The sequence below is a fragment of the Schistocerca cancellata genome, chromosome 1, assembly GCF_023864275.1.
Source record: "Schistocerca cancellata isolate TAMUIC-IGC-003103 chromosome 1, iqSchCanc2.1, whole genome shotgun sequence".
Taxonomy (NCBI): domain Eukaryota; kingdom Metazoa; phylum Arthropoda; class Insecta; order Orthoptera; family Acrididae; genus Schistocerca; species Schistocerca cancellata.
The window spans coordinates 762,269,379-762,283,230 of NC_064626.1; the positions used below are offsets into that span (position 1 = coordinate 762,269,379).

General features: G+C 39.6%; 1 protein-coding gene across 1 annotated transcript; it reads left to right on the plus strand.

Moving 5' to 3' along the window:
* Positions 1 to 223: 223 nt before the first annotated feature.
* On the plus strand, positions 224 to 1,978 carry LOC126100932 (piggyBac transposable element-derived protein 4-like). Its single transcript, XM_049911627.1, has one exon. The coding sequence runs from the start codon at positions 224 to 226 to the stop codon at positions 1,976 to 1,978; it is 1,755 nt and encodes a 584-aa protein (XP_049767584.1).
* The last annotated feature ends 11,874 nt before the right edge of the window (positions 1,979 to 13,852 follow it).

Sequence of the window (13,852 nt, forward strand, 5' to 3'; positions counted from 1 at the left end):
CGACTGTTTCGTGAGCAATGCGCTTGACCATTACGCTACGCCGTCAACATGTTCGCTGCGGCTGACGCATATAAGCGGCGCGTTCACTAGCAGAGTTCTCAGTTTAGTTTGTTCGGCTGTGCACTCGTGTTAGTTCAAGTAACCAACGACATATCACGTAACGTGTTCCTGTCTGCAGTTGTGTGTTTTCGTTTTTTGTCGTCTGTGTTGTGCATTGTTTGCAATGGCGGCGACTGAACCGACACAGGGGCCCTCGAACGCGAAAAAGTGTAGGAAGAGTGACCAATATACTGCCCATGAGTTACTACGTGTGTTAGAAGATAGTGATGTAGAGTTCAGAGAGGACGAAACAGATGAGGGTGACTGGCATTTGGAGACTGCAGCAACAGACCACAGTGATGACAGTGTGGAAGCAGAACTGTCCCGTATGTTTCGTGACAGTTCGGAATCGGACGATACGGGCGACGATGATGAGGAAATCGCCGACGATAAAGAACCAGCGCTCGCAGAGGTAAGCAAACCAGGTGTTACGTGGCATGAAGAACCACATGGGATGCAGTATCACCCGTTTACGAAAGCAGAATGTTTGCTGATGAAGCCTGCTGGCAATACGCCAATGGATTTCTTTAGGCTACTGGTTACAGATGACATACTGCAGCTCATAGTTGACGAAACAAATGATAACGCACGGAATATATTTGCGAGCGCAAATACACAAGAGGGCTCTAGAATTAGTAATTGGAAACCCGTAAGTATAGAAGAAATACGTGTCTTCCTGGGGATTTCATTACATATGGGTAATGTCAAATGTGCCCGACTACAAGACTACTGGAAGAGGGATCCGCTGTTCGAAAATAAAGGAATAACGATGAGTATGAGCAGAGACAGATATTTGCTGATCTTACGCGCATTGCATTTTGCAAAAAATCCAGAGTCAGGAGAACCGAAACCAAATGATCGACTGTATAAGATACGCCCTATATTGAATTATTTCAACAACAAAATGTGTAATGTGTATTATCCAGGTAGGGATCTCTCTTTAGATGAATCAATGATTCTTTGGAGGGGACGATTGTCATTTAGACAATACATAAAAAACAAACGAAATAAGTATGGCATCAAATTGTACATGCTAAATAACCCAGACGGCTTCATCAATAAATGCGCTGTGTACACGGGGATGCGTGGTGATATGGGGGGAAAAGGGCATGCTGAAAAGATAGTATTGCATTTGTTAGAAGAGAAGGTGAATGTTGGCCATCACATTTACATGGACAATTTTTACAACAGCTTTGCCTTAGCTAAAACCCTGTTGAATGCAAAAACACATTGCACCGGGACACTAAGGGTAAATAGGAAAAATACCCCTAAAGACGTGGTATGCGCCAAGCTGGGGAAAGGGGACACCATAGCACGATATTCGGACGGGGTAATGATCGGCAAATGGAAGGATAGACGAGAGGTCTCCTATATTTCCACAGAATACCCCAATACAATGGAACGTGTGCAGAATGCACGCCAGCAAATAGTCGCGAAACCACTGCCAATTATCAGATATAATAGTTGTATGTCTGGGACCGATAGGCAGGACCAGATGTTGTCTTATTATTTATGTGAACGAAAGACAATCCGCTGGCCAAAGAAACTATTCTTCCATGTAGTTGACATGCTAATGTTCAATGCACATTACCTATATAATAAATACTCAGGGCATAATATGACTTTGTATGATTATAGAATACAAATAATAAAGGGACTACTTCCACCAATGGACGTTACAAAAGGTGTGCGTAACAAATGTAAAGACACACATGTTGTGCAAAAGCGGGACGCAACGGAAGGGACGAAGCAAGTTATGCGGAAGCGATGTAAAACGTGCGCGGCACGGGGCAAGCGTACGGATACACCATACGTGTGTATAACGTGTCCAAACCAACCTGGATTCTGTTTGAACTGCTGCACAATTACACATCCATAATGTAATGGGACGTCGTATCTACAGAGGAAGATCTGTTTGTGTTTGATTTGTAAAGTGTTTGTTTTATTTGATAGCCATGTAAATACAGTTACATTGGTTGCTCAGAATATGATGTTTCTGTACAGTACCGTATGTGGACGTATTTGTGGTTTGCTATACAAACATCACCTCTACACCTTGAAAACGTATTTGTTACTAGCTGCAGTGCCCGGCGTTGCCCGGGTGTGTATTCATTCCTGTCTTATTTTAGTCCATCTGCTTCTTCTCTCTCTGTCCATCGCCTCCTGTTCTATCGCTATCTATTTTCCATTCATCTCAGTTCCGTTTTCACACAGGTCAATCTTCATGACATAATATTTCCTGTACTGTGTGTCCCACAAGAATATAATTTTCCATGTTCCCCGGGAAGAATATTAGGAAACTGCAAAATGCGTTGCGAATGGAGTTGGTATTACAGACGTAATACATTACAACCACATGCATAGTGGGACGGATTTTCGTGCGTTTCATAGTTTTGACGTCATATCTCCTGTACTACGTGTCATACTATGATATAATTTCAAAGCTACATTTAGTGGTATATATGCATATCCTCTGCAAAATTCTTCGCGAATAGCTTTAGTAGTAATGACATAATAAATAGAAATCACAAACCTGATGTTGCGGTTATTCACGAACAGAATTGTTTATGACGTCATATCTCCTGAACTATATATCGTAAGTAGGTTTTGCTACCATAGCAAATGATTCATTACCTTAGAGAAGATTTGTACCAAATTTGATTGCAATCGGTGTACTAGTTTAGGAGCAGATGTGGAATATCGTCACATGATGCGGCCGTTTTTGACGAATTACATTGTTCATGACGTCATATCTCCTGACGTATGTGTCGTATGTGGTTCTTACCCCTACAGTGATAGTTTTCCGATAATAGGAATATGTGTACCAAGTTTCGTTGAAATCGGTCCAGTAGGAGGAGATGTGGAACATACATACATACATACACATACAGTCATTTCTAAAATATGTATATATTTGTGATTGGGTTTCCATAGCACCACATTGCAGACGAGTCCTGTTTCTTTTTCTTCGTTTTATACATCTTTTGGTGTTTTCCGACTAATTCTTTTTCAATGGAGTGGATTTGTCACTTGTGTGAATTGCATTTTCTGTCCAGTTAGCAATACAATAAATAAATAAGGGGCTTTGTTAGAATTGTTTGCAATAAATGCATGTAACGCTTATAAGCGACAGACAGCAGGCAGCATTTATCACATGATCGGCATGCAGCTAAAGTGTACTTGTATTTCTATATCTAGCACCTCTTCCGCAGACGTTATATTCGTTGCCAATATTACGTTCGTGCACAACATGAATTTGTCGCAAAACTAGACATTAGTCTTGCGATCAAAATTTAGGCGTGTTCATAATTTGTATTCAGCCAGGTATGGATTACGAAATATAAATTCCAGCAGTATCTTATTATAACTTGCAACTGCTGACTTCCCTTGCAGAACAAAGTTTTATTCATCCATAAGAATTATGAAACGATACAGTGGCGAGCTAAGTCGGTAACTATGTAAAGTTATTTCCTCGAAATAAAAATCATAGAAGGCCGTGCGGCTGCAAAGAGAAGTGATTGCAGCGCTCCTGGCAGCTGGCCCCGAACTGTTTTGACTGAGTGGAACGCTGCGCCTCTGGTAGCCAGCGTACGAACTCCAAACGAATCAGCTGGCGGCATCTAGTTTATTCGCCACAAACTTACAGGTTTCGCAGGGCTATGATTTCAGCTCTCAGCGCACGTGCGCTTACAAGCGTCCGCCTCGCGCGTTAGCGGCTCGCACTGGCGACCGCAGCGAACGTGTTAGAAAAATTTAGACACCTCCATGACCAAGTCTGTCTGTAAAAACCTGTTTTTAATTCAAACCCAGATGAAACATAGAGTGTTCCTTCAACCTCTGAGAGCCAGTGCTCATTAATACATAGAATATCACTTGGAAAATCTTCTAGAAAATTCTCTAGCTCACGTATTTTGTTTCTCAGACACTGTACATTGATATGAAAAACATTTAAAATATCCTTCTCAATAGAAAAGTTCCATAATTTCTGCTTGTATTCCTGAGTATTTTGTGAGCAATAATGTCACCAAAACTGAATACCCAACATTTCTCCACCTCTAAGGGAATATAAACATGTACTGTTTGGATTTAATTACCACATACATTTTAGTTGATAATAGCTGTTGAGTTTTTGTCTCCTTTACTCCGAAAGTCACCTTTGCAACTTTAGCTCTCCAATGAAACTTTGTAAAATAACTATTTATGGCTGTCTTAGTTATGAACATTTATTTTGTTGGACATCTGTATTTGAGGCGATGGCTGGAAAAAGGGCACATTTTTAAAAATTCCTCTATTCCACATTCGGAAACAGCGGATAGATTTTCTATGTGTGACACTACTTGTTTCACAGTGAGCTTCATATTATTTTACTGTAGTTGCAAAGTGTCAAAGCTTTTACTATTTCAGGAAGGCCAAGACTGATTTGTTCAATATGATACTGACTTGTTTTGTCACCTTTTCAAGTTCTTGGTAGGACCATTGGTTTCTTCTCATTAAAACAAATTTTGTTACTTTTAGGCCATTCAACTTTTCGTATTTTGATATTATAAATCCTCGTATTTCCATAAGCATTACCGAATCCTCAGCAAAGCATTCGCATGTTTTTGTGTTGTGTAATTTAAATGGAGCAATGATGCTGTATTTTCCTGAACCATGACCAACAACAGGAACCCGAGAAGCGTACTTTAATTATTTTTCATTCAGTCTTGACATAGATAATTTAGTTAAATTAATGGCATTTTTGTCAAAGTTTTTTTGGACACCAAGTTCTGTAGAGCATTGAGAATACTTGGCCATTAGCCCGCATCTCGTGGTCGTGCGGTAGCGTTCTTGCTTCCCACGCCCGGGATCACGGATTTTCTCTGCCTCGTGATGGCTGGGTGTTGTGTGCTGTCCTTAGGTTAGTTAGGTTTAAGTAGTTCTAAGTTCTAGGGGACTTATGACCATAGATGTTGAGTCCCATAGTGCTCAGAGCCATTTGAACCATTTTACTTGGCCATTGAAGGCTCCTTGTATGTCCAAGCTTTCCATTAATGTGTCATGACCAACCACCATACTGTCTTCAAATTATTTCTTCGAAAGTCTCTACATCGCTTTTCTGCAGAGGAAACTCATGTTGGTTTAATAATTCTTTTGAGAGGTTAAGTTAGACTAGACTAGACTGCTAATAAAGTTTTTCCAACACTTTTGCCTCTGTATACAGGAAGCTGATTGCATATTTATCTTCCATACAGTTCACATTTTTCGGTTTTACTATTGATATTACAGTGGCTTTCTTCTGAAAACAGGCAAGTGTGGTACATCGTTGGCATACTTTCAAAGAAGACTGAACGAAGGAATATTTTGCTAATGACTTCTTTTCACCCCACACTCTTAGATTGATTCATTTTATTATTTCCAGAATTTCTAGTTCACAAGTTTTGTCATTAGCTGTTTTAATAGCTGTGTGTGTATGTGTTTATTGTAGTTGCTATCTGCCATCTGTTGGTGCAAAATAAGTGCTGCTTCAAACATTTCCAGACGAAAGACTTGCTTCCAATAGTTTTGAGTGTTAGGTTACAATATGCCTTCCATGACAAATTCATTTTTATAGCCCAGATATACACCATTTTGATGTTTTCTACACTTATTTCTTGTCCTTGAATAGCTTTCTTAGTGAATTTTTTTGTTTCTCCTCTTTTAATTCATAGAGTATGTTTGTCAAACTATTTCAAATTCATCTGCCATTTTTACAACTAATTGGCTCATCTTGTGTTTCCCTTGCACTTGTTTGAAAATATCTGCAGGTGAGGTCATCAACTTTGGCTATGAATGTTTGAAATGATGCTTAGCAATGTACTTTCAGGTACTAAAGGAAATAATCTGTTAGTAAAATTTCTTCTTTGCTCCAGTCACATTGTTGTGTGGATAAGAATAGTACACCACCACCACAAAATGACATAAGCTGAATTAAAATGTGCAGGAATACTTATTCTCACTGCATGAAATACATAAACTATTCCAAACAACTGCCATCCCTCTACTGTGAAACGTTTTTACCAGAAGACTTCGGTGTGGGCTCCCAGCTGGGGCAAAGGTGCGAAAGTTGTAGGTGTGGTCTTCACCAGTGTGGGGTCTGTTAAGGATGCAAATAGGACCTACACCAGCTTGGCTTGCTCAATGGAGATCTTTCTGGTTTGCCATTTTGTAGGATTCCATGGAGCAATCTCGTCATAACACCAGAAAGTGGTTAGTATACAGTGGTTAGAGTGACAATCTGATGAGATCTGTGTGGAGCATAATTTGCACACAGTTGTGCCAAGCTTTGTTTACTACTGTGGTGGGTACTCCATCTTGTGTAACGTTCTCCATTGTCACCCTGTTTCCCAAAATTACTATCCGGGCTATCTGGTAAAATCCACGTAACTGTGCCACTCCTCTTGCCAACAGACTGCTATTCCCTTGCAGCGTCTTTGATGCTAGAAGCTGAAATCCCTAGATTTCACTTACTAACAAACAATATTTCTTCTTTCAATGCCAATCTATTTAAGGGGAGCCGGAGGTGGTCAAATCCAAAAAATTACGATTTTTTTTGCTACTGAAAATTAATTGGAACAGTCCTCTTTAATGTAAAATTTGAATTATTGTTCTACTCGCCCTAGAAGAGGAGTTATCACCATTTTCCCCCATGCCTGCAGAGGAAATGGGCGGCCGCTGAATGCATCTAACACCCTCTCGTGACTTCCTGGCGAACTGCTCGGCCTGTTACGCATACAGCGCCTTATGTTACGCATACAGCGAGTGTGCAAGGGTTGGCTACATTGTTTTCTGTGACAAATGAAGCGCTAAGAGTGCGGAACATCGTCTCTTTGCTGTTTACCGTTTCGAATTAGTTCAGTGTTGCGCCTGTTGTTGGTAGTGTTATACTTTTATACTTCTTGTGTGAAGTGTTGTTCTGGTTACGATGCCACGTTTTAGTAACCGTGTATATCAGAAGAGGAAGAACGTAGGGAAAATAAAATTAACACTAATACCAAGTTGCGATACTACAATTACTGAAACAGTGTGTTGTTCTGCTAAACAACACATGGCCGGCCATAGTCCTGTGACATCTTCTAGCAAGAAGCTGACTGGTGGAAGTGACAGATTTCGTGAATATGTTAGTGGCAGTGATGATATTAACGAAGTACTGAATATTTGATTATTATCTTCTGTACTGAAAGAAAGTGTTCTGTGCAAAATGTGTTCAAGTGTAGGAGTGGATAGGGGTGAGTTGGTTTAGCTTGTGAGATGAAGATAATCTGTGCATGATGCAAGTATCAAGTGACTTTCTACAATTCACATGCCAGTCTCTTTGGTGAAAATGGACGATCTAGAGTGTTTGATGTGTGTGGTCTTCGATCCATTGGAAAAGGGTCTGCTGCTGGTAAACTTTTGTGGTATTATGAACTTGCCATCGCCTCCAAGCAAATTTGGGTACTACTGTGAACTGGTAGGATCCTCTGTTGAAGATGTGGCTTTGAAAACCATGAAGGAAGCAGTGGAGGAATCTGTAGAAATGAACGGTGGTTCTAGGGATTTGGTAGTGGCATTAGATGGTACCTGGCAAAAGAGGGATCATATATCCCTGAATGGGGTTGTAACTGCTACTTGTGGTGATAATGCAAAAGTGATAGATGTTGCAATATTATCAAAACATTGTAGGTGCAAAAATAAAATCAAAGGAGAGCACAGTGGAACCTGTGAGGCAAATTTTAGTGGATCAAGTGGAGCAATGGAAGTGGATGGAGTGAAACAAATTTTTGAACGTTCAGTTCCCTGATACAACATTAGGTGCAAATACTCCCTTGGGGATGGTGACTCCAAAGGTTTCAAGACTATAGAGGAACTGAAACCATATGGAAATGAATTTGTAGTTGAAAAGTTGGAATGCATTGGGCATGTACAAAAGCGTATGGGTGCACGGCTTCGAAGGCTCAAACAAAGTTTGGGTTCAAGTAAGCTCAGTGATGGAAAGACAATAGGAGGGAGAGGCAGGCTTACTGATGAGGTGATTGAACGTCTACAGAGATACTATGGGTATGCTATAAGGCAAAATACTAGTAATGTTAGTGACATGCGAAAAGCAGTGTGGGCGTTGTTCCTTCATAATGCCTCTTCCAATGAATACCCTCAACACAGCCTGTGCCCAAAGGATTCCTGGTGCAAATATAATGCAAAAAAGGACTATGATCACAAACATGGTTTGCCAGCAGCTGTGATAAATGCAATAAAACCAATTTTTCATGACTTAGCACAGCCAGAATTGTTACACAAATGTCTACACGGAAAGACGCAGAATCCTAATGAGAGCATAACAATTTGATTTGGAAAGCGATTCCTAAAAGGGTGTTTGTAAGCATAAAAACACTGCACTTTGGCATTTATGATGCAATAGCAACCTAAAACCAAGGGAACAGTGTGAAGTTTTGAAGGCATCAGGATTGACAGAGAAAGGGTAAGAGGAGCAGAAAGAAGAGGAAGCTTTTGGAGGATGAAGAAGACCCTGATAATCCATCCTATAGTGCAGGAATGTATTGAGAAACTTTGATAGCCATTTCCCGTAAATTAGAATTTTTCGAATATAAGGAACATCCACTCAAGCTAGAGAGATGAAATTTTTATACAGCACTCCTAGTGGTCAAACTTACACTGTGACACAGCCATTTGGCAATATGTTCAGTAGTTTCATTATAAAGCAATTATTTGTAAAAAAAAATAATTGGAAGGAAACTAGAAAAGATACTCCAAAATCCCTCTGTCATAACTGCAATACTAAACCACTCTATATGTAAAAAAAAAATTCAAATTTTTCTATTTGGTAGTTTATTCATAAATGTTCTTCAAACTTAGTGATTTTAACATGGGCTGCATAGGCACCTCCGGCTCCCCTTAAGCTTCTTTACACATTGAGCTGTCATATGTATATTACTGTTTCATCAGGAATTACAATGAGAATAAGCCACACAACCAATAACAAGACAGTATGACAGTTTTTGCAGACTTGTTATTGTGAGCTCTGTTCTTCCATGGCTGCAACACACCTCCAAGCCACAACTGGCCCACAGCAGGTACGTATGTACCTTGCATAACCTGAAAATAAAAGATTTCTGAGAACATCCTTTTGAAAATTGGATTACTAACAAACACATTCATTAGATGTCATGATCATCTTTCTTTATTAAGGATCAAGAATGTAACCCATTATTTTCTCTAAGATTTAATTCTTTTCATCTTGTAAAATTTAATTGTTAGCATTTTTTTTATTCAAAATAATTTCTGCTTATTTACAATTGGGCGGTATTAATTATTTGCAGGAAATTTCCACTTACAATTTTCAGTAGTATTAATTATTCATCTTTCTGCGTTTCGGCAAAATCTTAGAGCAGGGATTACAAAACTTTTCTTCTGGCAACACTGACAATCCTAGCAATTTGATGGAACACCTTGTTTATTTTGAAGGATAACAATATTCTTTTAAAAAATGAGAAAACTTTATAGTGATTACTTCAATTCTAAATCTTGACTAATAACACAAAAACACCAATAAAAATAATTAGAACTGTCAATATGTTGGAGGAAGAAACCTGCCATGTTATTAACTTTTTCATGGAGCACATTTCCTGCAGAACACTGTTAGGGGAACCCTGCCCTAGTGTACACATATATGAGAAATTAAAACATCTTCCATTTAGTTTTCTACCTCAAATTATCTATGTTGCCTCTAAGTCTGAGGTAATCACTGACTGTGACTTACCATATCTTATCTCTGATACAATTTTATTTTCATGCATGTATGGGCACATCTCTTATTAATCTGCACAAAACTGTCTGCCTATACTAGTTTGGAGAAATAATTATGTTCGGTTAAGGCTCGATTTGAGCAATAAAAACCTGGCTCCTTTACATGGTTAGAGTGATACGCCAGACAGGCTACTTGTTCTAGTAATTTTAGTATCTAGTAAGTAAGCCTCATCTCTGTTCTATGCCCATTGAAATTATGATCCAGTGTCTGTGCTCTTCAACCAAAAAACTTGGGAAGAAGCAATAAAATCAAATCATGGTACCAACCCCACTCATTTCTACCTCCCTAGCCTAACACCCAGTTCTTTAAGTACAGCCTCCAACCATAGGTCTGATAAACCTCAGTTAGGCTTTGAATGATTTATTCCCTTGCACAAAGCTGCTTGCTTACCAAAGACGGTAGACCTGATAAATCCCACATCGTTTCTAATTCAACTGAGGGATTCAACTATGTATATTGCAACCCCCATCAGCTTACGATTTATAGATCTGTGTCAGATGTGGGGTCCAGGCTTCGATTCCTGGCTGAGTACCTTATCTAAAAGGTGCCGTTGAGTATGAAAGTTAGGAGAACTAGCAAGCCTCTGTCTTGAGACAAATTGGTTTAGCTTTTGAGATAGATCAGGTACCATAAAACAGGCAGCACAGTCCTTTTAGTGTACGGCAGTAACAAGCGGAGGAAGGAAGAACAAGAGCTCTTCAATCTGTCAGCTGTCCTGCACCACTGAATTACAAGACCACTGCCAGTGAACAACACGTCATAAGAAGTTACACCAATTGTTAGGCAAGACGGTGAGTGAAACACTCTGGCATGAAAACAAGGTCTGCAGCTGTGTGGAAGGTAGTGGGTTCTCCACCCATCAAATAGCTATATCTGACGCATTCAAGTTAATCCTGAAAACTTTCAGTGGAAATAAAGACAATCTTAAGGAATTCTTAGAGAATTGTGACTTAGCAATTGAACTTACTACAGGTATTCATAGTATACCACTAGGATTGGAGGAGTTGCAGTGAGTAAGTTACTTGAACATGGGCAGATGTGAAGCAAATTCTGCTCGAGACCTATTAGTCAAAATGGACTTTGGAATACCAAGCTTGTTTATTATGGCTGAATGGGCAAGTCGAGTGGACACACTGCAGCAACAGTTTCGAGAAGCTGTCCAGGGAGTACTGACGGTATCAGATATTCCAGGGAGCCAAGCTTTCATTGGGATGCTAGCAAGAGCAGTATTCATACAAGGAATCAAAAAATGAGAGGATTATAACAGTTAATAGGGTGGAGGAGAGGATTTAACAAAGCAGTGGATTTAGCATTAATGGAGATCGCCTCTTGTGGAGAAAGGCTTGGTGAATCAAGTCACGTGACAGACTATTGTGTTAGGTGTAAGAAAGGAGGTCTTCATGCGAGGCACTGTGCAATGGAGAGACATCAGAAAAATAAGACACCATGCAGAGATCACAGGGTCATGGAAACCATACAGATGACTGTGCAGCCAGTCAAACCTACAAATATATGCAGGACCATAATATGTTTGTAGAGAACCAGGACATGCAGCTCGACAATTCAATGTCAAGAATGGGTCAGCAAGTCTGATGATTCACAGGACAGCACGATTATGCATTTGACCCATGCTACAAAGTTTAGTCAGTAGACTGCATGGGAAAGAATAATTTTTAAGCATAAGGGCACAAATCAAGTTTTACAGAGGGCGCCACTCAGATTAGCATATTAAGAGTCAGTGGACAGTATGATGTGTGATTGACGAATGAGAGAATAAAACAGAGGGATCACTAAGAAGTAATACTGACTTGGAGCTGCAATATTAACATTGAGAGTAAACATGTGTATAGCACAAGTTCCATGTAGCAGGGTACAAGTTACATATCCCATACGAAAGAATTTTAGGCAGACTTTTATGAGAAGCAGAAAATAATAATAGATTACACAGCAAAGACATTATGGGTCAAGAGCAGCTGACCATTATGGCTACATATGGAACAGAAACAGACCATCTAATCTTGCAGACTGGGAGAGAGCTGCAAGCAAGGAACATTGAAAAATGGGCAGCGAGAACGAGGGCATCAGTAGGGATGCAGGCAGAGCCGGAGGTAGAACACACACACACACAGACAGACAGAGAGATGTTATGCCAATAAACCCACAAGAGGGAAAGATTTTAGTAGCAGATGAGTGTGTATCTGCTTGCAGTGTTGGTGACTGTGTAAAGGTGCATGTGCCATGAGTATTCTGAATACTACAGAAGTAAAGGTCATATTGAAGTGTCCTGAGTTGAAGATAGAAGACGAGGTCGCAGATTAGCATCTTAATGATTCGAGTGGGTTATTTAAATGAAGAAAGGGGTTTGATCGAGATATGTAAGACAGATTAATGTACACAATGATTGTGAAGCACAATATTAGGTTGAAACCAGAATACAAGTGGAATAGGAACAGAAAGAACTGCTGCACTTAAGCCAGGAGGAACTAACACTATTAAAATCAGCAATAACCAACTTATCCAGCGAACCCATATGGAGGAAAATCAAGAAACAGGTCTCCAAAACCCAGAAGAAAACAGACTAGAGGATGCAGCGTATCATCTTAGAAACAGTATTCAATGAGCATATAACACAATTGATTGTAATATTTCAAGAGTTAAGAGGAGAATACGAACGATTATTGGCAGCCACCACAAATGCACAGAGGGGGCTACTAGACCAACATATCATTAATCCTGCACAGATAATAGAATACCTTCAACTAATCATAGATGACATCGGTGACAACAGGTTCCCTTAGATCTAAAAAAGGGATATGGGTATGGGTTCCTCTGAATAATAGAAACTGCTGTATTCTTACGTACACACATGTAGCATACATATTGGAATGCCCTTAGTTGAGAATCAGGTCTTTAATTTATGGAGGGTATTACGCCTTCCCATAAGAGGCGGGAAGGTATGGCATTTATTTCTACCTCCTGAAGCTGACCCTCTGCTAAAAGGTGACACCAAGCAACATGCTGCCATACACTGAAATCAGCTATATTGTAAGGTAGCAGCACAAGCCCAGAAGATATGCAAACACACTGCAATCTAAACAAGGGAACACAACCCCTGTGTGATAGATCTGTTTAAACAACCGACAGATTCCAACTATCTGGATCAAGAAACTTTTATCAAAAGCATCATTTGGACCCCAGAGAAGAAGGATTAACTTGGTTATGTGAAAGTCATAAACTAATAGATGTAATCAGAACGGGAACAGGAAAACACATTCCTAAGAGAGTGTACAGGATATGTTGATCAGATTATACACATACACAGCAAACGATACAGACTGAATAAGCACACTGGGACATACAACCCAATATTAACATGGCCATGAAAAGTTCCTATTCGGGACCAGAATACATAAAGGCAGGGATGAATATGAAGACTAACAGTTCCCTGCACCTACAAAAAATAAGTCACTTGCAGGACCTAAAAAGGACCCTGGCAGTGTCTTCAAATTGGAAAATAAATTAGGATTATATAATAGAAACAGAGATCCAATTGGGAAATACGCGCTTTCATCTATGCATCAACAACTGCCACCCTCATAGTATTAATATTGCTTCTTAGGTATAGCAAACCTAGCATCCAATGCTGGAAGTGGAAAGAAGAGAGAACTTATCACCAAGTGTGTGTTAATTATGATATAGCTTAGGGGAAAATGTCCAGTGCACCCCCCCCCCCCCCCCCCCTCCCGATGAAGTTTTCCCTAATCACAGTGTTTCACCACTACATACACAAGAGAAAGAAGTGGTCACATGCTGTACATAATTACACTTCAAGGATGTATATAAACTGTACTAATAAAAACCTCTTGTATAAATATTATACATAAGAAAGAGAAAACTTTCATATGTATGTTTCTTCATGTGTTAAAAAAAAGA

Coding starts and splice junctions, on each gene's coding strand:
- LOC126100932 (XM_049911627.1), top strand. CDS start 224: ATGGCGGCGACTGAACCGACACAGGGGCCCTCGAACGCGAAAAAGTGT.